Below are 27,443 nucleotides of genomic sequence, written 5' to 3'. Positions count from 1 at the left end.
CTGGTTTTTTTTGTTTTTTTTTTAAACCCGTGACTGAGAATGCCAACATTTGACAAGGTATTTCCTTTTCTTCTAAGTGTTTTTAAAATCATACTATATCTCATGTCCTTTGTTTCACTGTACTCACTGGCCAAAGGAAATAGTGCAAACACATTTCTGGCCGGAGGAATGTGGATCTCTGATACCTTTGCAACCCCTTCCCTTGAGATATGGGCAAGTTTCAGAACAGCTAGAAGAGAGACGTCGCGTGAAGCAGAGATCTTAAACTTGAGTCTGTGCAGTAACTTGTTAGAGAGTTTCTTCTATGGAAAGGAGGAATAGGTGTGGATGTTAGGTGAACACAGTGTGACTTTACATTCAAGCAATAAGCTAGGAGCTCCACTCTGTTTCTTTAGAAGCTCGCAGAACAAATTTATTTCCCCTCTTATCAACAAAGACCTTGAGGCTCAGGACCTTACAGATAAAAGTAAGGGATGGACCCAGGTTTGGGGGCTGGGATTGCTTGACAGCAAACTTCTTTCCCCTACACATGTGACACACAGTAGGTGCTTAAGAATTGTTACTTGTCTTATTATCCCTTCCTCTCTTTTTCGGAACTCTGGGATTCCTGCAGAACCGAGTCCTGGCGGCTTTGTCATGGAGGTGCTCCCCCGTCTCCTGCCCAGAGGCACACCTGGAACTGCCTCACTGACCCACCTCCAGGCACAGAAGCAACCAGAACCATGCACAATGCAGCCTTCCAGGAAGAGAGAAAGTTTGCCCCAAGTCGCAGCTCCTTAGGCTTTTATTTCATTTGCTCCAGTGTGTGTGTGTTCTTCCCGGCCAAACGGGTTTCTGTCAGAAATCACAAGTGGTAGTCGGTCCCCTACTCTCCCCACGAGCCTCCACTGAGGAGGTGGAAGAGCTGCAGTCTCGAAGCAATGTGCAGGTTTTAGAAGTTCAAAGGCAAGAGTAAACTCATGGTGGAGCTTTAAAGAGGGAAAGCAAGTCTCAGGGAAGATCCTGGCTTTTCTACCACGGCTTCACAGGCAGCCAAGGCAATGTCGCAACACTGAGAAGCTGGGGAGTGAGGGGAAGGGCTGGGAGTGAGTGGGGGGCCGGTCAGATGAGATGAGACCTCCATTAAAAAGTGCTCGAGAGGGGCTGATTGTGAGGCATGAACAATCATTTAATGTAGTCATTTCCCCAATCATCACGCAAATCATTTTTGCCACAGCAGTTCTTTTCCAGTGGGCGACTGAGTACTAGCCCTGTCTACTCTTGCAAGGAATTTCAGCTCGGGGAAGGGATTCTTTCTGGTGGGAGACGCTGACCAGCGCAGCTGTCAGGCTGCAGACCGCTCTGGTCGGTGGATGTTTTGCTCCACTTCCCAATACGACCAGTCTGGTTCTGCACATCGGCTCAGTCTTGACAGCACAGAGGCAGACAACAGCAACCTTCCTGATTAAACAGGCATCTGCGAACCGGTCCCTGGCCGTGTTTTACAAAGAATGGTATATGAAAATCACCAGTCTCCTTTACTGATGGAAACTCTGCACTGCCTCTGTTTCCCGATAGCTCAGTATAGCCTCCCAGCAGGCGTCCCGCCCAATGACCCCAGGGCTGAGATGTCACCACAGAGGGCAGGCCACTTCCTGGATGATGGAACCATGTTCTCAACCTTTCCTTCTGGAGCCCTCACTCACCCTAATACCTCTGTCCACACAATCCCCCCCAGCTCTAGCGAAAGATGAAATTGCAAATCAGATTTGCTTGTCTCTGTTGGCCCAAAGAAAGCCTTTTTTATTGAAAACGAATTGGCCAATTCTATTTTTAGGGACCAGCCCAAGTACTTCTGACTGGTTCTTAAAGATTCACAGAGGAACATGGTAGACTTCAGAGCTGGAGGAGAGTGTCACAGTCTGGAGGCCCAAGGCTGAGGAGAGAGGTGGGCTCACCTCCCACTTTCACTTTCTCCCTCCCTCTCTCCAGGTCACTTGCCCGTTGCCTCCTTCCGAATCACTCCTTTCTCCATCCCCAGCAGCAGAGCTCCTGGGCACCCATCAGAACCTTCTGGGACAAAATGCCTGCCAACAGTGGTCTGTTGAGTTCCTTAGAGGTCAAGTTCACCGGGGTGGTCCTGTGGAGTTTGAGGAGCTGGCTGAGACTGGCTGCTAAAACATGGCTGTGCCAACTTGAAGAAGGCAGCTCACACCGCACCTGGAGGCAGATTGACGCTGAGGCTGAACTTAAGTTCAGGGCCCCTTCCAAGGCCCTGTTCCTGGCATAATGTTTTGTTTTGCATGTTGTCTTCTTTCTTAAAGAGGGCTCCCAATTGCATGGCTGGGCCCACTTCTGCACATACCTGCTGGCACTTTCCCGTGGCCGAACTGATGACTCGTTAAAACTGTAACAAATCTGTGCTCAGCCTCAAGGCCAGGACCCTATTGAAAATGCTCTCCGGTTTACCAGGGGTAAAGTTTAAGGACTTAAAATGTGAAAGAAAAAATGTAGCCTAAAGCATTTAACTAAAAACGTCTATCAGTGAGCACAATTACTGGGTCTATGAACCTAAGTGTCTAAATCTTGCTTGTCTCCGATAACTTTAACCATAGTTTGTCACATTCAATTCCTTTCCGTTTAGAAGACCAATCCCATTTGGGAGTACCCAGGGCCTAGGCTTTCTTCTACAGGATACTGTCCATATAAACCTGTGACTGGCTCATGACACACACAGGAATGGGAGACTGGATTTTATTAGATGCCAACCAAAGATAGCGCAATGATTCTGCCTAGAGGAATTTATATTTCTCATCATATTAACTTTGCATGTTTTGAACATCTTCTTAGAAGAAACTTAATGATTAGGGGATATTTAATATTTTTTCCCCTAAAGATCAGAGTGTTTCCTCATTTTGCACACTGCCAAAATTCTAGGGAGGATGGGTTGACAAACCTTCATGGCTGCAATTCCCATCTGAGAACTTCAAGGAGGAAATGGCCAGTATTTTCACAGTTCCTGTGGAGATGAGCCATGAAAGGTGTTCTTACACCTCTTCCTTTTATCTTTGCTTCTAATTCTTATTTGCCCATTTCTCATTGATTTTTGCTACTTAATTTTCTTTTTCCCTAGTCTCACCGATTCTCCTCTCCCTTTTCCCCCTCCATATTTTCCTTTCATTGATTTTCCTCCCATTTCTCTTTCCCTCTCTTCTCTTTTTCTTCTTCTCTTCCTTACCTCTCTCTTTTCTCCTCCTTACCTCTCTCTTTTCTCTTACCTTGACCTTTTTACACCACCCTTCCCACCCACCTTCCGGGCTTTTCCTTTGAGGACTCTTGTCTTCAACCAGTAGAGGGAGACATCACTGCTCACTTTTCCCCTCACCATTTGGTGGCAGGGCTTATAAATTCCAGCACCAACACCAAAAAGCTCTTGGGAATATTTTAACGTATCTAACCAGTTATATAAACTGAAGGGAAAATAACCAAGCCCCAGGATATTGGGCAGTGACAATTCATTATTTCTATGAACGGGAAATTGAGAAACTCATGTTTTCATTCCAAAACAACTCTTCGAAAGTTCCTGTTTATTAAATATAGGATTGAACCATAAGACATCACTTTTTTTTTTTTAGGTCAAAAATCATCCAAATGATGAATACTAATAGAATAGAAATCTGATTGCTTGTAAGAGTGTCTATGAAAAGATCCTTCTGTTGGCAGCATAAAACTACTAGTACATCTAATGCTGGAGCATTGGGCGTAGTCACAATAAGTCACTGTGACGGCTCTGACTTACTGCCTAAATGAAGCACTGGCATTTAACTTGCAGAGAAGTTTATGGCCTCCGAATTTTGGGTGTCACACACATTATCACTTAATGTTACAATTTAAAACACCCCAGAGATAATTTACTTTTTGTTTCTAGAGATTTGCGAATAAAATTGCTCATGCTGGAATACATTTCATTTTACCCTAGCTGACTTCTTGTCTGAAATGACCCTTGGATACAGATTAAATGCTGCTGAAAGCAAAGCTTGGAATTTTCTAGATGGTCTTTATAAAAATTAAGGATGAATGAAATTATTTTGTTTGCTCCAAGTCTGTCGAAATATTCATGTTGGCCATCATCTATTTCTGCCTGCCTGTGAAGTTGTGTTCTGGGGTCTTGTGAATGCTTTCTTACAGTTACAAAAACACCACAAAAACACGACAACTTCCAAGCCCACTTCCAGGTTAGGAGGAAAGCTTCCTTTTTATTCTTTATTTAACATTATCATTTAAGTTTCCTTATTTTTTCCTACTATAATTGATTTTTCAGATTATGTGTGGAGAGTTCTTCTGATATACTAGTTTAATAAATCAGGCAACTGCTAGGTTTAGTCTTGTTTTAATAGGGGGATTGAGAAATTAGGTTAAGTAAATCCAGCAAATGATTTTCTAAAAAATAAATTCCAACAACTATGTACTATCTTTGTGTTTCGCATGCGATTCCAAAGGATCTTTGTAACTACAAGTGCCAGACTTACCCATAAACTGTGACCTTGGTGCTATGCAGAACTTAAATGATTTTATAATCAAATGTGATACACACTGAAAACTGGACCGTAACTGGATGTCAGGACTGCACACACATATTGTCATGGACGAGACTTCAATATTAGGTAACAATAAAAGTCAATAATGAGGGAAACAGGAATAAGGAAAACATGATCCCCAGGGGGCACTGAGGTTATCTGTACATAATTCCAGTGTGGCTTCTCAGAATTTCAGATGACAGGGGTTCAGATGACAAAGGCTGTACTGGGGTTACATACACCATTTTAATGCTTTAGATATTACTTCTCTAACAACTTCTTTCTTAGGAATTTGTAGTAGAAGGAAGATCACATAGGCACTACATAACCATCCCCACTACCAAATTATGTGAGATGGTAAGTTATAGTGCATTTTCCCATTTTTGAGATAATAAATAAGACCTCTGTGGGTAGATTGATGCCGGCCATCTATCAATATTTACCCAATTTTTCTGCATTGCAATATCTGTGTGTTTAACTAAGTCCTACAGCCTTTAGCTATAATTTCTAAAATAGCACAGCTTTCCCTAGAAGCACTTTTCCGGTCATTCAGGAAGTACCTGTCTGATCTAGACTTTGGTCTTAAAATAAAATAATAGGCAAAAATTTAACCAAAGACATCTAGGAACTCTTTCCCTCCAGCCTTTCCTTTCAAATGAATATGCCGAGTCTGGTGATACATCTAAACATCTCCAGATGCTCCTCCTTCCAGATAGGCCCTGGTCAGAACAATCATGTTGCACAGCTAATTCAGTATTTATTGTGGGTAGAACGGGTAACAAAAATGTGCGTCTGGGCATATGGCAACGTTGGCTGCAACGTGTCCTCTACCCACAGAGAGAGGCTTCTAGTTCCAGGAATGGTGGGTAACTGATACTGAACCAGTCCTCCCTCTGTATACAAGGGAGTATATAAAACTGCTCCAAATATGTGAGGCAAGTGGTTTCCAACAGACAATGCAAGATTGCAATCCCTGAGAGAAGGGAAACGCGCCAAGGGGAGCCCCACAGTCAACCAGCTCTTTCCTTGGGGACACTTTCCCAACCATGGCATAGGCTGGAGGGTGAGCAGAGCACAGCAGTTCTGCGAGTGGAGAAAGTAGGGGTCAGAGTGCGAGGAAGCTGAAGCATCTGTATCGTAGGGCAAAGCCTGGGAGAAGAGGCCTGTGCAGACACGGGGGGACCAGATGTCCTAGTGGGGGTCCCCCACAAGTCTGTAGCCAAAGGCTAAGCTGTGCCTGTGCAGGATGAGGCTGACAAGATACAGCCGCAATGAGGCTGAGAGAGGAACAGAGAAACTAGAGGTTGAAAAAAGTAGTGCTGGGGTCATTGATCTCATTGACATCTGCTACGCCTTGTTACCAGCCTGACATCCAGCTAGTGTACTAAGAAGGCTGTGCCTTAGGAGCAAGAATCATGTCTAAAGTGAGATCCTTGATCAGCCAGTAATTGAATTGCCTGCTAAAATAACAGTCAACACCCTTTGGAAGAAGATAACCAAATCCAGAGTCTATATACTATATTGTCCAAAATATCCAATATTCAAAGAAGTATTAATAGATACACAAAGAAATAGGAAAATGTGATCCAGAGTCAAGGAAAAAAGTAGTCAACAGACACCAACCTCAAGATAGCCCAGATATACTTGGCAGATAAAGACTTTAAGCAATCTTGTAATTATGTTCAAATGATTATAGAAAAATATGGTCTCAGTGAGTAAATGGATAGGAAATCTCAGCAAAGAAATACAACTCAGCAGAGAAATAAAAAGAATCAAATGAAAATTCTAGAATGAAAAAGTATAATGCCAAAATGAAAAATTTTCTAGATGAGCTGAACAGTAGATTGAAGATGGCAGAATAAAGAATCATTGAACGTGAACAGAGAACCAAAGAAATGATCTAATTTGAAGAGCTAATAGAGAAAGTTTGAAGAAAAATGCACAGAACTTCAAGGACCTATCTTCCAGGGTAATAGCAAATGGTCTAACATCCCTGGAGTCCCAGGAGGAGAGAGAATGAAATGAAGTGGGGAAAAAAAATTGAAGACATAATGACCAAAAATGTTCCAATTTGATGAAAAATGATAACTTTCAGACCCAAGAAAATGAATGAACTCTGACTAGTTTAATAGTGCAGAGCACCCTTGGACCAAGTCAATATCACTTGGGTACTGTTATATTCCCACCTGCACAAAGCTTTAGCACTCAGGCTAGACTAGTCTAAAGTGCCACCAAACGGATGGGGCGAGAGAGCAAGTAGAGAGAAAAAGAGTTAACTTAATTTGTCATTGATGAACACTGTCATTTGTAACAAAGCAGAAACTGAAGATGCTTCGTAGACATTTGTCTGGTCAGGTTGTAGGTGTGATTACGGAGAGTTTACAGATTCAATTCCTCAGACTGGTTTTGTGACTGACCATGGCAAATTAATAGATACTGCGTGGTGTGATTTCTTCAGCCCTGAGAGGAGCCTTCATGCCACTCGTCTCCACAATAAGACCTTCCCACCCGGAGACTTTTATGGTTAAGAAGGGAGTCAAGCTCGCTCTCTCTCTCTCTCTTAAAATCATCTACTAAAACCAACTACCCTAGGAACTATTCTAGACAGTGTCAAACAAACAACATTAAAGCATTCAACCATTATCATCATCGTCATCTGAAATGCTTTTAATAGAGGGCAAAATCTTGCATTCACAATTGAAATTCATATGTCCCTGAAATTTGGCTTAAATTCCCTTTAAGGTACAAATGATTGATAACTGATATTCTCCTGAGAGCAGATTTTGACAGGGGAGAGAGGGTAAGGACAATGTGTTGTGAGTATTAAAAGCATGTGAGAGAAAAATTACCTTATACACAGTCCACATACGTAGCTATAGGATAGTATAGGGTACGGTTAAGAGCGTGGATTATGGTGTCACACTGTGAAGTTTGAGTTAGACAAACGTACTGCAGCTTTTTGTGCCTCAGTTTTATTAATCTGAAAAATGGGGATAATATTCATAGCAGGCTCATAGAGTTGTGAGGGTCACTGTGAGTTATATAGCTACACGCTTTGGAACAGCACGTGGTATGTTACATGCTGGTACGGTATGGGATATGGTAAACACATGCCAGTGTGAGCATGAATGAACTGGAAAAGGGATTGGGGTGGAGACACGTCAAGCTTCATTAGTGCCAGCCTAGTGCCAGCCCTGCCTTCATGTGACAGTACCTGTTAACATGGTACTTATACCACAGAAGCCCTTAAAGAACAACTGACATAATAAAAAGGCACATTCTCGAGGTGCATGAATGGACTGTAAATGCACAGTAGACTGGAACGTTCTGGAACCTTGAAACTGACCTGTTGACAAGACTAAAAGGGCTGGAGGCCCTGGATGACACAGAAGTCTGCCCGACAGGATCTGCATGGAAAGGGACCCTACAGGTCAACGTTCAGCTCTCCCACCAGTGCTGTCCTCCTCTGTCCACATCCCTGGGGGGTTTTCACTCCACAGCCGGAACATCTCTGGGGAGGGGGCTTCTGTCCACCACAAGCTCTAGGTGTTGGGCATTTTCCTCTTGCATTGAGCAGGGTCTGCCTCCCCTGCCTGCCCTCCACTCCTGGTTCTAAACTGTGGGACCACACAGAACACATCTCATCTTTTTCCCCCATGAGAGCTTTCAGATCTGGCATCTGCTAATAATGTTCTATTGTATTTGGGGCACTCCCAGCGGTGGGTAAGAGCCTTGGGACCTAAAAGGTTTCTTTCAGCTTTACATTGAGTGGAAACCTGGGTTTCTCATAACAAAGGCAGCATGATGAGATAGAAAGTACATGGGGCTCCAAGTCAGCAAACTTTTGAATTTATCTGTCTATGAGCAACTCACTTACTTTATACTTGGTAATGATCTATGTAATTGTATGTGTGCTTGGGAATTCTTATGAAGTAAGAACAACTGTCATTTGTAACAGAGCAGAAACTGAAGATGCTTCGTAGACATTTGCCTGGTCAACCTACAAAACATTGCCAACCTACAAAACATTTCTAAAATGTAATAAAAATTTCATGAAATCTAAATTTAATAATTAATCAAGTTGACATATTGTCTTGACACATGTGTCTTGTAGACATTAAACATTTACTCATTTTGATTTTGTAGTTTTCTTTTCATGGTTTAGTACTTTCTTTTTTTTTTTTAGGTCTTAAATTTTTCAGCCTTCAGAAAAGCTCATAGGCATTTTGCATACAGTGTCTAACGGTTAAAGTGATCATGACCTCTGGTGTCTTGGCTCATGAATTAATTTGATGATACCAAGGCGATCACTTCATGAAGCTATGTTGCCAGGTTGCTGCACTAAAGAGAATGCCTTGCCTCTAGTTCCTAGTTCAATAGTCAGAGTGGAACTTTTTGCACATGTGACAAAATTGGAGGAAGGAAAAAAGAGGAAAGGAAGACAGGAACAAATGAATATTTGTCCACAACCTCCCATGAGCAAGCCCCAGTGAGGGGAACTTTCACATTCATTCAATTGAACATTTAACAAGCACCTACTATGTGCCAGGACCCTGTATTAAAGTGGCGATGGAAGGACGAAATAGACAGGAGCTCAGTCTATTCTGACCACAATCCAGAGAGGTGGACATCATTATCCCCTTCTTTATTTTTTATAGTTTAGGAATTTAAGGCTGTTGGGATCAAGTGACTTGCCCAAGATCACCCAGGCCCAGGTGTCAGAGCTGGCAATTCAAGGCCAGGTGCTCTGACCCCACATCCTGCTCCCTCTACCTTTCCCCACTGTGTTCAGTACTTAGATCTATCCATTTGCAAAGCTTTTCCTTCCATTCTCTCTCATAATTGTCCTATTCTGTTAGCCTCACTAGTATCCAATTAGACCAAAAACTTGATTTGACTTAGTGGGGACAGAGTTGGCAGGGGTGGGTAGAGAGAAAGTAGGGAAAGATAATAAATGCTGATTTCAGAAAATAATCTTCCAGCATACGGGATGAAATCAAATTAATATCTCAGATGACACACATGAGTAAGTCTTATGGTTTTTTTATAAAATGCCAGATGGATACTTCTAGGATAATGAAATTGATTCACATCTCCATTATTTCAAAGTGCATTTCTAGAAACCATGTCATTCCTTCATAAGCATGGGAAAGCAAACTTTCACTGAGCTTCCCTCCAGCTCACTGCAGGGCACCTCCCCACCAACCCCAGGAATTCACAGGCACCCAAATGTCACAGTCCTAAATCAGCTTCCCCCTTTTTTATGGTCAAGATGTCAGAGTAGGTAAATGCTGTGCTTACTTCCTCTCACAACCACATCAAAATTACAACTAAACCACCAAACAACCATCATTGAGATTTGCCTGAAGTCTTGCTGAACCAAAGCCCTACAACTAAGGACAAACAGAAGAAGCCACTTTGAGATTGGTAGGAAGGGCAGAAATGTGGAACTGGCTGGTTCAATACTCATGTGTAACCATTAAAAATTGGGAGGGACATCTCAGCTGTGGAGGTCCCCTCTGGAGGTACAAGGGGTCCTAGCCCCATACCAGGCTCCACAGCCCAGGGGTCCAGTGCTGGGGAGAGAAGTCCCCATAATTTCTGGTTGTGAAAACCAGTAGAGATTGTGGTTCAGTGAGATGGAGGGAGGCTGCACTCCCCGGCACCGGTCTTAAAGGGCCTGCCCATGGACTTATTCACTGATGGATTCACACACTCTGAGCTCCAGCACTGGGGCTGCAGCTGGAAAAGCAACAGGGACATACAAGGAGGAATTGAGTTGTCTGGCCTCAGGGTGAGGGCTGGAGGGGCAGCTTTCTCCAGAACAGAGGATCTAGCAAAAGCCATTGTTTTTTTGTTGAGCCCTCCCCCTTCCCGGCATGCAGACTGAGGTGGCTGTCATATCTGAATCTTCATCAACCTGGCCAACAATGTTTGTTCTCCCCATCCTGGTGATTCTGACACCCTGTCCCACCCAACTTCTGGGCACATCAAGTCACTTTCAGTAGCTTTCTGTACAAACAGCCTGCCTTGGCACATGCTGGAGACTTTCTTAAAGTCTCTAAAAGGTTCACAAACCCCAAACAAGGAGCATCTGGCTTTGGCATGTCCGATACTTCTGACTGAGCAGCCCCAAGCCCAGTACTAGCAGCAGCTGGCCTTGGTGTGCAGCCTGGCCTCTTGAGGCACCTTCAAGCACAGCATGGGCTGCGGCCACCTGCAGATTGCTTTGTGGCTCATGCCATGTGGCTCTGGAGAGGGCACAGACTGCTGCTGAACTTGGCCTGCAGTGGATCCCCTCCCGGGTGGCCCCAAAGCTGGCACACCCAATGTCCAGTTTCAAACAAAGCTGGAGCATCACCTGGCTGCATCCAAGGATGATTCACCCAAAGGACAGACTGGACAGGCACCAGAGCTATGCTGAGGCAGATCCTCCTCTGTAGGATCAGCCCATGCACAATACCGTGTTTCCCCAAAAATAAGACCGAGGTGGACCATCAGCTCTAATGTGTCTTTTGGATTAAAAATTAATATAAGACCTGGTATTATATTATATTATATTATATTATATTATATTATATTATATTATATTATATTATATTATATTATATTCCCGGTCTTATATTATATTAAAATAAGACCATGTCTTATATTAATTTTTGCTCCAAAAGGTGCATTAGAGCTGATGGTCTGCTTAGGTCTTATTTTGGGGGAAACATGGTAGCTCCTCCACTGTAGTCATGGCCAGTCCTCACAACCAATCAGCCCAAGGGTTAGTCCCTCTCACTGATGTGCAAACAGCAACCGAAGCTCAACTACACCAGGAGGACACACACAACCCACACAAGGGCCATACCTGGAGCACCCGGCTCTGGTGATCAGGGAGACTGCACCACGAACCCCACAGGACACCTATTCCATAAGGCCACTCTACTAAGACCAGATGACATAGCAGCCATACCTAGTACATAGAAACAAATACAGGGAGGCAGCCAAAATGGGAAGACAAATAAATACATCCCAAATAAAATAACAGAACAAAGCTCCAGAAAAACAAAAACCAAAAAACAAAAACAAAAACAAAAAACAAAAAATGCTAAACAAAATGTAGATAAGCAATTTACCAGATGCAGAGTTCCAAACACTGGTTATAAAGATGCTCAGTGATCTCATGGAGAACTTAAACAAAGAGACAGGAAACATAAAAATGGAGATAGAAAACATAAAAAAGAACCAGTCAGAAATAAAGACTACAATAACTGAAATAAAGAATACATTAGAGGGAATCAATAGATTAGATGAGGCAGAGAATTGAATCAATGATCTAGAAGATAAGGTAGCGGAAAACTCCCAATAGAACAGCAAAAAGAAAACAGAATCCAAAAAAAATGAGGAGAGTTTAAGGGGCCTCTGGGACAACATCAAACATATCACCATTCACATCATAGAGGTACCAGAGGAAGAGAGAGAGCAAGGAATTGAAACCCTATTTGAAGAAATAATGACAGAAAACTTCCCTAACCTGGTGAAAGGAAATGGATATTCAAGCTCAGGAAACACAGGGAGTCCCCAAAAGATGAACCCAAAAAGATCCACACCAAGACACATCATAATAAAAATGCCAAAGGTTAAAGACAAAAAAAGAATCTTAAAAGAAGCAAGAGAAAAGCAGTTTGTTACATACAAAGGGAGCTCCCATAAGACTTTCAGTTGATTTCTTAACAGAAAATTGCAGGCCAGAAGGAACTGGTACACAATATTCAATGTGATGAAAAGCAAGGACCTACAACCAAGATTACTGTACCCAGTAAAACTATCGTTTAGAATTGAAGGACAGATAAACAACTTCCCAGTCAAGAAAAAGCTAAAGGAGTTCATCACCACCAAACCAGTATTACAAGGAATCTTAGAGAGACTTCTTTAAGATGAAAAAAAAAAAAAAAGGAAAATATGAATAATAAAATGGCAATAACTACATATCTATCAACAATTACTTTCAATGTAAATGGATTAAATGCCCCAACCAGAAGACACTGGGTGGCTGAATGGATAAGAAAACAAGACCCATACATATGCTGCCTAGAAGAAAATCACCTCAGGGTAAACAGGATCAAATATGTGGTGATGGAAGGAAAACTGACTCTGGGTGGTGAACGCACAATGTGATATATAGATGATGTATTACAGAATTTTACACTTGAAACCTTTGTAATTTTACTAACCATTGTCACCCCAATAAATCTTAATTAAAAAATATACAGCAAAAGAATTATCTTCAAAAAACAGAAAAAAAGAATCACCTCAGATTGAAAGACACACACAGACAGAAGGTAAAGGGATAGAAAAATGATATTTCATGGAAAAAAAAAAAAGCTGGGGTAGTAGTACTTATACCAGACAAAATTGACTTTAAAACAAAGTTTGTAACAAGACACAAAGAAGGACTCAGTAATCCCACTTCTGAGTATTCATCCGTAGAAACCCAAAACACTGCTTTGAGGGGATGGGTACACATCCATATGTTCATTGCAGTATTGTTTACAATGCCCAAGATTGTTGTCCATCAATGGATGAATGGATAAAGAAGAGGTGGCACACATATACAATGGAACATTACACAGCCATAAAAAAAAAAAAAGACATCTTGCCATCTGTGACAACAGGGATAGACCTAGGGAGTATTGTGTTTAATGGAGTAAATCAGACAATGAAAGACAAATGTCATATGATTTCACTTATAAGTGAAATCTAAAGAACAAAATAAACAAATGAAACAGAAAATAACTCATAGAGAACATTTTGATGGTTGACAGATGGGTGGGGGTTGGGGGTGAATGAAAAAGAGGAAGGGATTAAGAAGTACAAATTAGTTGTTACACAGTAGTCATGGGGATGTAGGGTATAGCATAAGGAAAATAGTCAATAATGTTGTAATATTTATGTATGGTGTCAGATGGGTACATGATTTGTTGGGGTTGATAGACGGGAGGAGGGTTGTGGGGCAGGGTGACAAAGGTGAAGGGATTAAGACGTACAAATTAGCAGTTACAAAAAGTCAAAATAAAGCATAAGGAATATAATTAATAATATGGTAATAACTATGTATAGTACCAGGTGGGTACTAGACTAGTCAGGGGGATGACTTTTTAAATTACATAAATGTCTAACCACTATGCTGTACACCTGAAATTAATATAAAATAATATGGAATGTCAACTGTAACTGAAAAATTAAAACAGGCAATAAAAAGATAGATGGGAATAAGTGGTCCAAATTTCCAGGTGTAAAACAAATAAGTCATGGGGATGTAATGTACAGCATGGGAATATAGTCAATAATATTGTGATAGCGTGGGACGGTGTCAGATGGTTGCTGGACTTATGTTGATCACTTCTTTAGGTATATAAATGTTGAATAACTACTGCATATACTGGAAACTAATACAATATTGTATGTTTGCCATATTTCAATAAAAATCTTTAAAAATAATAAAAATAATAAATCAGCTTCCCCCTGACCTGCAACTCCTCTTGTATTTCCAGTTGGTTGTCTTGTCACCAAGGTGAAAGCTGGGAGGGTGTCCCTTCCCCCCCCCCCATAGACTCCAAGTCCTGGGCTGTCGCTTCCTCTTTCTGACTCCACCTCTGCTGGCCTGGCCTGCCCTGTTGTCATGAGGCCGACTGTGAGGCCTTCTGCTCTTCCTGCTTCCTTCTGGCCTCTCTCTGTGCCCACACGGCCTCCCAGGCCTCCTCCATTACTGCCAGCCTCATTCACCCCAGATGAAAATCTGATGGTATTCCTCATTCAACTCAGGCTCTGCACTGGCTCCCTGCCACTCACGGAACAGAATCCATGCTGGTTATAAGGCCCCCAAAGCCCCCATGCACTTCCTTTCCTGCCTGATTTGCAATCGAAATCCTAGTAACACAGTCTTTCCCAGTCCTGCCGAAGCAGGCAGTCTCACCCCACGTATGCCTGTGCTTCTGCGTTTGCTCTGCTTGGAACATCCCTCCCCACCTCCAGGTGGTCAATTCATTGCAACTCATCTTTTAATATTTAGCTCAGGGGTCATTTTCTCCAGGGAGCTTTGCCTGAAACCTAAGCAGTCCTTTCTAGAGTTCCCACGACCCCCACCTTTCATATGCTAGCACATTCTGTTGAAATTCTCCATGTACCAGTTTCTCTGAACAGACTATTTGTTAGTTGAGCCAAACTGACCTAAGGTTTTTCAAGGTAAGAGAAACTTTCTTTGCATCAGAGCAAAATATGGCTCAAAAACGATTCCCTTTAAGCCAAAATTATGGAGAGTGCAAAAGAATTTGAAGACTGTGGTGATGATTTTCAAAGCTGGCTGCTGATTAAAATCATCTCCAGTACCAATGCTTGGGCCCCGCCTGGGGATCCTGACTTAACTGGGCTCAGGGTATCAGTATTGTGGTTTTTATGTGTCTCCCAGGCTGAGGCCCACTGCATCATGGTAAACCTGGATCCCAGATAAAAGGGAAAATTCTGAAGAGTTTCAGCTGACACCAACTTGAGAGCTTTTAAAACTGAAATACGGCACGTGGTGAAAAGCACCCAGGCCTTGAATCACTAGCTCTGTGACTTCGAGCAAGACACTCATTATTTTAAAACATCAATGTCATACTTTGCAAAATGGGGCTATCTTGCAGGTTGCTGTGGGGATTAACTGAGATGATCCTGGCAATAATAGTATCTGCCAATTGCAGAGTGATAAACTTCAGCAGGGACCCACATGACCACAGCGTAATTCTATGTTAAATAGATTTGGTTCCATTTTTAGAGCTGCCTGAAAATCACCTTGTGATGCTGACAAATTCAACATTAAAGAACTTGTGCATTTGTTTTCACATCTGTCTGACTGGGGATTGGAACACAAGGACTCTTTCATTGATTGTGACTACATCCAAAAAATGAAATAAATAAGTAAAAGGGAAGATGGAGTGCTGGGCAAATTGTGGACCAACTGCCATAGTGACGATACAGACAGGAGGTGCCCTGGTATCTATTCTGCATCAAAGCTGAGAAAATCTGAGGGGTTGGGGCTCCTTCTGGTGAGCCATTTCTGCTCATTTCATGATGGTTTTGGTTGGGGTGTCTGTTATGGGCAGACTAAGCAAGTCAATGGAAAGCAGTATTACAAAGAATTAGTTTCATTATCAGTCTTGAAATATTTTAGCTAATTTTTCCATATTTTGACAATTCCTCGAAACTGCTTGGTATATATACGTCATTTGGTCATAACATTACTCAAAGTGAGAGAAAGCAAAGCAAACATGCTGGACCTGCAACCCACGCTGGAAGTCATTTTGCTAGAGGCGCCCAGCTCTCTCAGCTAGGAGCTTTACCTGCATTTCCGAGAACATTAGGAAAACACAAACACCAATTTCTCCCCCCAGGGCTTACTCCATGTGTCTCTTTATTCTTACCAAGGTTCTTTGGATATTTCTTCTTTTCCCTTCATTTTTATAAATTACTCTCATTTTCTATTTGCTTTTATACTTTTAGTCCTTAAGTTTTCCTCCTTTTATCTGTTTCCATAATAAAACAATACTGAGTAAAACAGAACAGACAATGGCAACAAATTAGATAACTTAGTGAAATGGATAAATTCCTAGAAAGACACACACTACTGAAACTGACTCAAGAAGAAATAGAAAATCTGAGTAAACCTGTAAGAAATAGTGAATGAATTAGTCATCAAAAAACTACCCACAAAGAAACGCTCAGGACCAGGTGGCTTCACTGGTGAATTCAACCAAATCTTTAAAGAATTGACACCAATTCTTCACAAACTTCCAAAAAAAACAGATGAGGAGGAAACACTTAACTCATTCTATGAGGTTAGTATTACTCTGACATCAGCACCAGACAAAGACATCACAAGAAAACTACAGACCATTATCTTTTATGAATATAGATGTAAAAATCCTCAAAATACTAGTAAAATGAATTCAACAATATATAAAAAGGATTATACACCACGATCAAGTGGGATTTATCCTAGAAATGCAAGAAATATGAGACAAATTAAGAAGGGGAAATTTGGGTGTGAAGACCAGACTGCAGCATATCCCCCAATCCTGCACCGAGGGCTGGGCTCCTGGGTCTCGGGTCTATTGGCCAGGGCAGGCTGGGAGGAGCAGGACGAGCCAAGGGTCACAGTGTTAACCCTCTTCTACAAGGGGGTGGGGACTAAGATGTTGTCCTCTGCTTTTCTGACCTGTTGAGCTGAAAAGATCAGAGACTCACAAACAGCTTAGAGCTGGATGGGAACAGGGCTCCAGGCAAATTAAGCCCAGCTCCTATTTTGAAGATGAGGTAAACTGAGGACCACACAAGCAGAGTGCCTTGTTAATAGTCAGGGAGGTAACTGACGGGAACCAGGATTGGAGCTCTCACTCCCTGCTTCCCATCCAGAGCTCTTTCTCTCACCGCAGTCATGTCCATTGTTGTTCAGTTGCTCAGAATGCATACAATTGACCTGGTTGTTGTTGCCACCCATGAATATCAGGGAGTTAATAATAAAAATAATAATAGCTAATACTTATATAATACTTATCTTGTGCTCGGCAAGATTTTAAGTGCTTTATATGCATTAACTCACTTAATCCTCATAGAAACTCTCCAAGGTAAGGACACTAACATTCCCATTTTATGGATGAAAACACTGAGGCAGAGATGTTAGCAACTTGTCAGGATCACTCATCTAGTAAGTGATGGCAGTCTGACTCTTCCCACAATTAGTTCCCACCCCCCCTTTGAGAGGGGCATATGGAAGACTGCTTTCTAGCCTGGTGACCAACATTAATGTGCTCCCATGTGGAAGGAAGTCTCCGCCCATCTTTTATCATTGGCTGCAACGTCCTTGTCCTGGGACTCGTCTCCAAGACTGCGCTATTTTCTGAATCTGGAGCTGACTCTCCGAGATTTTAAGATTTCATCTCTGATTGGAAGAAGGGGGAGCAAGGGGAACCATGGTACTCGCTGATGTAGGGCTTCCTTACCTTAGGTTCCATGGGTCTCAGGGGGAGACCCTGCTCCTGAAATTGTACGCAAAATGTCATGTGTCTGAGCTTATGGGGACCCAGATGTTACTAGGGTTGTGATGACTGAAGTGTTACTACACTGTATGGCTCCTGGGGTGGACCTGTGCCTTGCTCATTTCTTTACAGTGTTTTCTGTGCCTTTTCCTAGAAAGATCTGAGTGAGCCTGCACAAAGGAAGGAATGAAGCTTCCCCGCTTTGTGTGTGTTGATGGCAAGGCTGTGGGCAGTGCTGTGTCTTCCACCTCCACTCAGGCAAGCATGGAAGAGAGGGCAGAAAGTCTGAGTGCACTGTCAGCCTCGGCAGGTCACCCAGAGTCCCAGGTCCTCCATGATGACTCAGGACACCATGGCTCCCTTGGTGGAGACTGAAAGAAGCTCCACTACAGGATCACAGCTCTTCCTCAGTCTCCTGATCTGACTGGCACTTAGGGCCATGTGGATGTAACGTGTACCTCTTTTCCTCACTGCCCATACTTGTGTCCCATCTCCAGATATAGGGGACAGCAAGAGGGCAAATGCTCTTAGATTTTTGAGTATTCTCATGCTTCCTGACATAGAACTCAAGCCAGAGGTGAACTCATGCCTTAGAAAGAATTGATATGTTTAATTGAACTATAAGGGGTTAGCAATGGCGACGGCTTCATTGTACAAGCTTCTTAGCTTCTGAAGTGTCCTCTTTAAACAATCCTTATGGCATACTAGACCAGTGCCTTCAAGGGCACTGGTTACTTGGAGGTGGCTTTCCCGAAAGAATAGGCAATTTCACCCTAAACATTTCTGCCACAGCAGTGCCCATGGGGGGATGCCTTTAACTAGAGTTCTGGTGCATTTCTAGATTGGACTCCAGTGGGCACAACAGCAATTTGGTGACTCTGATTTACTGTGTGACATGAAATGCACTCCCAACTTCCTTTGTTAAACCTGCTGTCTCTGGTTAGCACAGAGGCACATAGTAGATGCTCAATAAGTATTTGTTGAATTAATGAATTGTGTCCCATTCCATCTTGACCTAAAGTGGCCTAATGGTGTCCGTACTTTCAAGACAGACTTTGTTTAGTTTTTAAATCTAGAGAAAGTGTAGAGCATGGTGAGAACAGTACTATGGGCATCATGGGATAAAACTAACGCAAGTTGATTGGTGTTGATAAGGATGACAGTCATCAATGGTCTCATCTAGTGAACGTTTGTAATACCTCCTTCATGTATCTGTTTAGGCCCTGCTCCTGGACTGCTGACCTAGAGGGTAGAGGGAGTGTACCCTACAAACCTTGCATCCCTAATGCCTAGTTGAGTCCTCAACCCAAGTAGGGACTTGGGGAGAGCTGCTGAATGAACAAGAGCTATGTACACAGGTGTGCAAACACATGCACACATCAGAATAGTGATCAGTGGATGCTGTGGTCACAGTTCTGGTTAGTTCTGTCTTTATAGGACATTTGTCATACACCTGCTGAGAGCTGAGAAAGACCTCTGAGTGCGGATCTACTTGTCTTTAAAGCCTGTACACGTGGAGGATGTAGTGTACAAAGTGAGCATGGGTGTTAGAGTCATCAGATTGGGTCTAGATCCACAAATTAATGGCTGTGTGCCCTTGGGTAGATACGTAACCTCTCCTAGCTTAAAAAGAAAAAGTGATAGAGATTCTTTTAAGGAGATCCAAGATGGCAGAGTAGATAAACATTGTGCCTGCTTCCTTCCATGAACACATTAAAGGTACAACTAAATTATAGAACAACCAACCTAGAGAATCATCTGAAGTCTAGCCAAACGGAAGTCCTATAACTGAAAATATAAAGAAGCAGCCACATCGAGACTGGTAGGAGGGGTGAAGACGTGAAATGGGTAGGCCCCAAACCTCTGTGTGTCAGTTGATAACTGGGAGGGATATATCAGCCATGGAGATTCCTTTGGAGGAGCGAGAGACCCTAACTCTACACCGGCCTCCCCAGCCCAGAGTACTGGTGCTGGGAAGAGAAGTCCCCACAACATATGGCTGTGAAAAACAGTGGAGATTCGGACCATCCTGGTAGGACAGAAGGCTGTGGGAAACCCAGACATCCTCATAAATGGGCGGAGCACAGACTTCTCACTCGCAGGCACTCACCTTCAGCTCTGGAGGAGGGACAGTAATTTGGGGGCCGTCAGAGTGAGGGCTGGAGGACAGTTGCCATTTCCCTGTGAGGAGGTTCTCCTCCAGTGCAGCTGGCAGGTGGGCACCATCTTTCCTTTGGTGAGCCCGCCCCCACCCGGCCAAATCTTAATCTGATTGGCCTGGTGAGCTCCACTGCTCCATCCTGCTGACCCCGTCCCACCCAACTCGAACAACACCAGAGGCACTTACTCCATGAGCAGCCAGCTACACCTGCATTGCATTCTTTCTTGAAAAACTATCACAGTCCTCAGGACCCAGATGGGCGGCAGCTGGTCTCAGTCTTGAGGCTGGTCTTGAGACCACAACAGAGCACCACGCAATTAGCCCCACAACTGGCACATCCGAAAGGTGGTCTCAAGGCCCCAGAGCCTGCTGGGGCAAATCCCACTCAGTGGGGTCAGCCCCCCGCACAGCAGCCTGTAGTCGTGGACATTGCCAAACCCCAAGCCAGTCAACCTGAGGGTCAACCCCACCCACTGATGTGCCAGTAGCAATCAAGGCTCAACTATAACAGGAGGGCACACACAACACAAGGGATACTCCCGGAGCACCCAGAGCAGGTGACCAGGGAGACTGTTCCACTGGGCTCCACAGGACACCTATACATAAGGCCACCAGCCAAGACTGGGAGATGTAGAAGATTTACCTAATACATAGAAACAAACAGAAAGACAGCCAAAATGAGGAAACAAAGAAATATGTCCCAAATGAAAGAACAGAAGAAAACTTCAGAAAAAGAATTAAATGAAATGGAGGCAAGTAACCTACCAGAGACAGAGTTGAAAACAATGGCAATAAGGATTCTCAAGGAACTTAGTGAGAACTTCAACAAAGTGATAGCAAGCATAAAAGGGGACACAGAAACCATAAAAAGAGAAGCAGTCAGTAGTGAAGAATACAATAACTGAAACGAAGAATGCACTAGAAGGAATCACCAGCAGACTAGATGAAGCAGAAGACTAAATCAGCAATTTGGAAGACAAGGTAGCAGAAAACACCCAAGTAGAACAGTAAAAAGAAAAAAGAATCCCCCCAAAAAAAAAATGAGGATAGTTTAAGAGACCTCTGGGACAACATTAAGTGCAACAACATTCTCATCATAGGGGTATCAGAAGGAGAAGAGAGAAAGCGAAGGATTGAGACCTATTTGAAGAAATAATGACAAAGCTTTCCTAATCTGGTGAAGGAAATAGACATACAAGTCCAGGAGGTGCAGAGAGTCCCAAACAAGATGAACTGAAACAGGCCCACACCAAAATGCATAATTAGAATGGCAAAGGTTAAAGATAGAGAGAATCCTAAAAGCAGCAAGAGAAAGGCAACAAGTAACTTGTAAGGGAGTTCCCACAAGATTGTCAGTTGATTTTTCAACAGAAACTTTACAGGCCAGAAGGGACAGGCACAAAATATTCAATGTGTTGAAAAGCAATGACCTACAACCAAGATTACTCTACCCAGCAAGGCTGTCATTTAGAAGTGAAGGACAGATAAAGAGTTTCCCAGACAAGAAAAAGCTAAAGAAGTTCATCACCACCAAACTAGTATTACAAGGAATCTTAGAGGGACTTCTTTAAGATGGAAAAAAAAAAGATCAAGATAATGAATAATAAAATGGCAATAGTAACATATCTATCGACAATTACTTTCAATGTAAATGGATTAAATGCTCCTCTGAAAAGACATAGGAGGGCTGAATGGATAAAGAAAACAAAACCCTTACATATGCTGCCTGAAGAGACTCACTTCAGATGGAAAGTCACACACAGATGGAAACAAAAGGGATGGAAAAATATATTTCATGAAAATGGAAACAAACAAAATAGCTGGAGTAGCCATACTTATATCAGATGAAAAAGACTTAAAAATAAAGGCTATCACAAGAGACAAACCCCAAAGCCAGTCAGCCTGATAAGTATCACTTCTGGGTATTTATCCGAAGAAACCCAAAACATTGCTTCAAGGGGACGTGTGCATCCATATGTTTGCTGTAGCATTGTTTACAATGGCCCAGATGTGGAGGCAGCCGGGGTGTCCGTGGGTGGAAGAATGGATAAAGAGGAGGTAGTACATTCATACAATGGAATATTCCTTGGCCATAAATGGGAATGGGTCCTTGCCATCTGCGGTGGCCTGGATGGACCTGGAGGGTGTTGTGCTGAGTGGAGTGTAAGACAGAGAAAGACAGAGGCAATGTGAGTTTGCTTATATGTGGAATCTAAAGAACCAAATAAACAAAACAGAAACAAACTCATAGATACAGAGAACATTTTGATGGTTACCAGATGGGATGGGGGTTTGCGGATGAGTGAAAAAGGAATTAAGATGGGTTGTTACACAGTAGTCATAGGGATGTAGGGTATAGCATGAGAAATACAGTCAATAATATTGTAATAACTATGTATGGTGTCAGATGGGTCCTAGATTTGTTGGGGTGATAGATGGGAGAGGGTTTGGGAGACAGGGTGAAAAGGTGAAGGGATTAAGAAGTACAAACTGGTAGTTACAAAATAGTCATGGGGATGTAAAGCTCAGGGAGCATAGTCAATGATACGGTAACAACTATGTATAGTGCCAGGTGGGTACCAGACTAGTCAGGGGCATCACTTCTTAAATTATGTAAACGTGTAACCACTATGCTGTATACCAGGAATTAATATAAAATAATACTGAATGTCAACTGTAATTTAAATATTAAAAAAGGGAGAGGATATGAATGGGACTAAGAAGTCCACATATCCAGGTATAAAACAAATAAATTAGGGGATGTAATGACAGCATAGGGAATATAGTCAATAACATTGTGATAGCACGGTAAGGTGTCATAGTTGCTGGACTTGTGGTGATCACTTCTTTAGGTATCAAATGTTGAATAACTATGGTGTACCCCTGAAAATAATATAATAGTGTATGTTAGCTATATTTAAATAAAAAATCTTAAAATAAATAAAGAAAACATGAGAGAAAAGCATGTCCACTTCCCACTGCTGGTTTGGGATTCATCGAGATACCAATCGTTATGTGTCTTGAACAGGGCTGATGCTCAATAAACATGGGCTGGTCTCTTTACTCTTTCTGTCTCCATTTTCGTCCTTTGAAAAAATCAGTTCCGGGCCATTTGTGTGGGCGAGTGCAGACAGAACAAGATGTCCTGTGATCACTTACAGACTGGTGTGGCCAGGACTACTTTCTTTCAAAGATGACAAATTATTAGCAAAGCGAAGCAAGCCAACACAAACAAGACACCAGCACTCCCAACAAACCCAGCAAGTTCTGCGGGGGGCTGGCGCCCAGCTTCCCTGGCTGTAAACACAGCCGGGGCGTCACTGGGATTAGGCTGTTTCCCTGAGCCCCGAGTGGTTAGTGTGATTAGCAAGCAGTCTCGGGACTGTTGGCTTTCCCCTTGCAGTTCTTTCTACTCAGAAACAAGGGGCCCAGGAGGCTGTGATCCCCCCAGCCTACCCCAAAAGGAGAGTCTTTGACTTGTTTGCCATGGAAACTGTTGTGGATGATTTAGGTCTCTAGAGGGCAGACAGAGCTGAAGACCCGCAAGATGGGTCCCTTTCAGATACGCGGACCGTCTTTAGGGAAATTTGTTCCAGATAAAGAAGGACCATGGCCTAAGGGATCTGAACGCTCTGATGGTCAGGGCCAGCCAGGCTGTGATTTCAGGTGCCCGTGGAAAGCCCCCACGCCTGCCCTGAGTCTGCCCTCTGAGCCTGGAAACAAAGCCTGCCTCCCCACACGGCCACTGAAGCACAACCTGTGACTCCTCCTTGGAGAGACACCTGGTCAGTTCTTGCTGTGAAGAAATGAGCACCTTGTCTGATTATTCGCGCTAAGGCGAATCCACGATTTCGGCTGAGTGGGAGAACCAGCAGTGCTATCCACTGCTCACTTAAAAGGGGGTGAGGGAGTCACTTTCACACTGAGGCAAAGGGACAGAATGACACACAGGGAGTATCCAGACAGGCAGCCCTGCTTCAGGCAGCTGTATATCGTCCCCCAGACAACACCCTGGTCTGTGTCCGGGGACTTTCCATCACAAGGTGCCACAAGCAGTTTCTGCAAGAGATTTTGTGTGTATTGTCCTTCACAGCCCCTAACTGAGAGTCACTCGGCGGCCACACCCCAGCTCCCCTCATCCGAGCCTTCTGCTCAGTGGGTGCCCAGCGGCCCTCGAGGTGCTTGGTTTGGTACTGGGTTAGTGAGCATGGAAGTGGAAGGGAAGGCTTTGCAGGGAGCTTTGAAGGGAGCCCCACTGCAGGCCGCTCCTACCATGTCACTCTGCGACTGCGTGGCCCCATAGGCGGCCATCCCGTTGGAGGGTGCAGCTGGCTGTGGTGTGTCAGGCTGGATGTACCCTCTTCTGTCAATTAGGCTACAAGAGAAAACAAGAGTACAGGAGGAAGAGAGTGAATAAAAAGTCAAAGACGCCATCAACACTGCTTTAATTTCCATTTTGGGGGTCCCTCTTCCTGCGATGGGCCCCACCTCAGACACCTTGGAAGACAGCTCTACACACCTTTGGCAGTCAGGTACCAAGTTCTGTCACGTCTGCCTTTCAAAATGCTTGTAGCATCTGTTCCCTCCCTGCCCTCTGCTGCACACCCCACCTCGTCTGCTGGCCTCAGCTCTGCCCTCCCGTCCGTGGTTCCCACCGCCATCACCATGTCCTGATCACATCACCCCTCCTGCTGGCAGGCCACTCCCAGCCTGCTCCATCACCTGCGAACAAGGTCCAGACCCCTACTCTTGGCCTTCAGGCTTGACCTGTCCCCAACTTTCCTCTCCAGCCTAAATTCACGTCTTCTTACTATACATGTGGCGCTCACAGGTTCATTCCTGCCACAGTTGAGTCAGTGCTTGCCACGAGCTGGCGTCCGGCTTGGGGACAGAAGCCACGGACTCCGTAATCACGCTGCTTCGCCGGCTGCGAATGTTTGTTCAAGCTCTGGTTTTTCTTTCCCAAAGTCACTTCCCCTTCCACTCCACTGCCCATTTCTCACAGCAGGTTCAAAAGTGCCGCAGCTGCTGCTTTTGTCCCTGCACCCGCTTCCAGCCCTTATTTGGCTTCTGTTAGCGCTACGCGGCACCCCTCACCGTCTTCCTGGTGTCACGGTGACTTGACACAGTCTTGTCTAGCGGCCGGCAAGCTCCCGAGGACAGGCTTTATCTTTTCTCTGCCACGGCCTCTGGCCCCAGCGGATTGGGCCGAAGGAGGTCCCTGAACATCCTGCTGGCACTGCCTGTTCCCACATTTGTGTCTGTCATGGAGTGTGAGCTCCACGAGGGCAAGAATGGGGTCTTCTGAACCACTGTGTCTCCACAACTGACAGCCAGTAGGTGCTGAGCACATGCTTATTGGTTGAATGAATAAAAATGGGTCCTCTGACTCCCACAGACAAGTTTTTTGAACATGTTTCTGAAGACTTTTTTTCTGTGTGCTATGGCACCGCTGCTGGTTAGAAGGTAGGAGTGAAGCCATCCAAAGAGCTTCCTTGAGTGAAGTCTCAGTGTTGAACTTGAGTCTAAGGGCAGAACGGCAAAGGGCAACAGGAGGTTGGGCTAATAGGTGGGCGTGTCCTCTGTGGACCCACCCCTGCCCCTCCCCCGCCACCCTGTGGCTCTCCTGGGACCAGGCGGAGGGCAGGGCTGCGGACGCTGCTCCAACTTGTGTTTGGCTCTGAGAAGATAGGATTATTGGGACTACAATCTTCAGGTCTTCAAGTGATGGAAGAACAAGCCATTAAAAAACGCTTGTGACAGGATCTTGAAAAGGAATGCGCTCTGCTTCAGTGTCAGTTGAATCCTCAGAAGTTTAGAAAAAAAAACAACAGGCACCAAGAACCTCCATCTGCCAAAGGGAGGTGCTGGACCATCCATGCAGGACCGTCAAAGGGGTTCGCAGACCAAGTGTGCAACCCTCTTCGAGGGTGTAAAAGACTGACGGTGAAAAGAGCAAAGAAGGATGACTGGGAGAAAGGGGTCATCACATCAGCCCTCTGCAGAGGCAGAGAACCAGGAGGCTGGGACTGGGGGTGAGCGGCCAGATGTAGGTCCCTGGGAGACAGCCAGTGGGGAGCTGGCTCACAGGGGCATCTCCGGGGTTGGACTGTATCCCCCCAAAAGATATGTAGAAATCCCAACCTGGGGAGGCGTGAAGGGATGGAAAGTGTTAACCTTCAATGAACTTTGAAGTTCTGGTCACTGAAATGACACTATTTCGGAGGAAATGGAAGTGGCCTGAGTCCTTTTTTCCCCTTAAGTGACAGAGGACATTAAGGGACTCTCAGGGGATTTCACCCAGGAGCAGAAAAAGAACTAGGTCACCAAGAGAGTCTGAAGGGACAGCAGGGAGAAAAACAAAGTTGTCGGCCTGCATCCTATGTATTCAGCCTGTTTCATGTACCGGCCACCACCTAAGAGTGTGACATTCTGCCACACGTCTCCTTCTAGTCCTCAGAATGGTCTGTGAGCCCCTCCTGGCTGGGCTCCCCTCATCTCATCACTTACCTTGGGCCTCCCTGACCCCTCACTCCCACACGAACTCCTTCAGTTCCTCCTCTGACAAGCCAGGCTCTCCCCTCACCTCTGAGCCTTTGCACATGCTCTTCCCTCTGTCTTCGTAATGCTTTTCTCCCAATTCCTACTCATCCTTTAGGATAGCCCCCTCCTCTGGGAAGCCCACCTACATGTTCCCTGGAACCTGCATCCTGCCCTCCATCACGGACCCTCCATCACTGTGAGGATTTGCAATCAACGGGTCTGTATCACCCACGAAGCTGCACCCTGCAGTTTGCCCATGGCGCCTGCTCAGTATTAGCGGCCAATTGAATTCTTAGGACTGGTTGACCCACAGCACTGCGCTGCAGTCTTTCCAATTTTCCATTCCTTCTGCCAGGTTTGTATGAGGACAAACCCCCCCCCCCACCCCATCCTTCCCCCAAACCTGGCCATTCCCACCCTGCTGTCCCCACTGAGGACACTGCACAGGGGAACTGACTGTGGGTCTATAGATCTCACTGGGAAACAGGAAGACACACATGCACACCCACTCTCTCTCTCCTGAGCACATTGGAAATGTTTTAGAAGCAACTTAAATGCACGATTCTGGGCACACAGGTGATTCTTAGCCCCTGTCTGAGGCACGGGACCCTGTTCAGTGGGCGGGGCTGGCAGAGATGCCCGTGAAAAGCCCTGGCCTCTTAAGGGCAGAGGGGCTGGGAGAGGCAGGACAGAGAGAGGAGAGAGAAGGCGATGAGAGGGAGGGCCAACACAAACACCACCCCCTCCCTTTCGATCGATGTGTTGGAAACATTCTCCATGGGTGTAACTCACAAATAATTAAGAGCTGACTCTACTGGGGACGTGGATGATTCTGATGTGGAGACAGCGTGTCCCAGTAAACACACGCGTGGGTTCTGATGTCAGATGACTGGGTGTGAGCCCTGACTAGGCAGCGTTTACTTGCTGTGTGATCTCGGGCGTATTATTTAACCTCTCTGTGCCTCAGTTTCCTCATCCATAAAATGAGATACAATAGTACCTACCTCACAGGTACAGAGTGAGGTTCTAAAAGTTAACACATATAAAGCACTTAGAACAGAGCCTAATACTGTTCAACAAATGTCAGCTACTGCCTTAATATTATTATTGTTTAATAAC

The 27,443-nt window shown here is 44.4% G+C and overlaps 1 protein-coding gene across 4 annotated transcripts in view; it reads right to left on the bottom strand.

Annotated features, from left to right (window-relative positions):
• The window catches only part of ZDHHC14 (zinc finger DHHC-type palmitoyltransferase 14), a 252,179-nt gene that overhangs the window by 2,321 nt on the left and 222,415 nt on the right, over window positions 1-27,443 (bottom strand). For 2 of the 4 annotated variants that reach the window (XM_033098468.1, XM_033098497.1), the window contains exons 8-9: window positions 24,054-24,156; window positions 186-302 (exon numbers count right to left, since the gene is read on the bottom strand). In XM_033098468.1, coding sequence (XP_032954359.1) covers window positions 186-302; window positions 24,054-24,156 — 220 coding nt within the window. The remainder of the gene's footprint in view (window positions 1-185; window positions 303-24,053; window positions 24,157-27,443) is intronic. The other 2 variants (XM_033098478.1, XM_033098487.1) reach the window with 1 other exon arrangement.

This window comes from Rhinolophus ferrumequinum, chromosome 3 (genome assembly GCF_004115265.2).
Source record: "Rhinolophus ferrumequinum isolate MPI-CBG mRhiFer1 chromosome 3, mRhiFer1_v1.p, whole genome shotgun sequence".
Classification (NCBI taxonomy): Eukaryota; Metazoa; Chordata; class Mammalia; order Chiroptera; family Rhinolophidae; genus Rhinolophus; species Rhinolophus ferrumequinum.
Note: the sequence above shows the minus strand (reverse complement) of the source record. Positions and strands in the feature narration are given on the sequence as shown.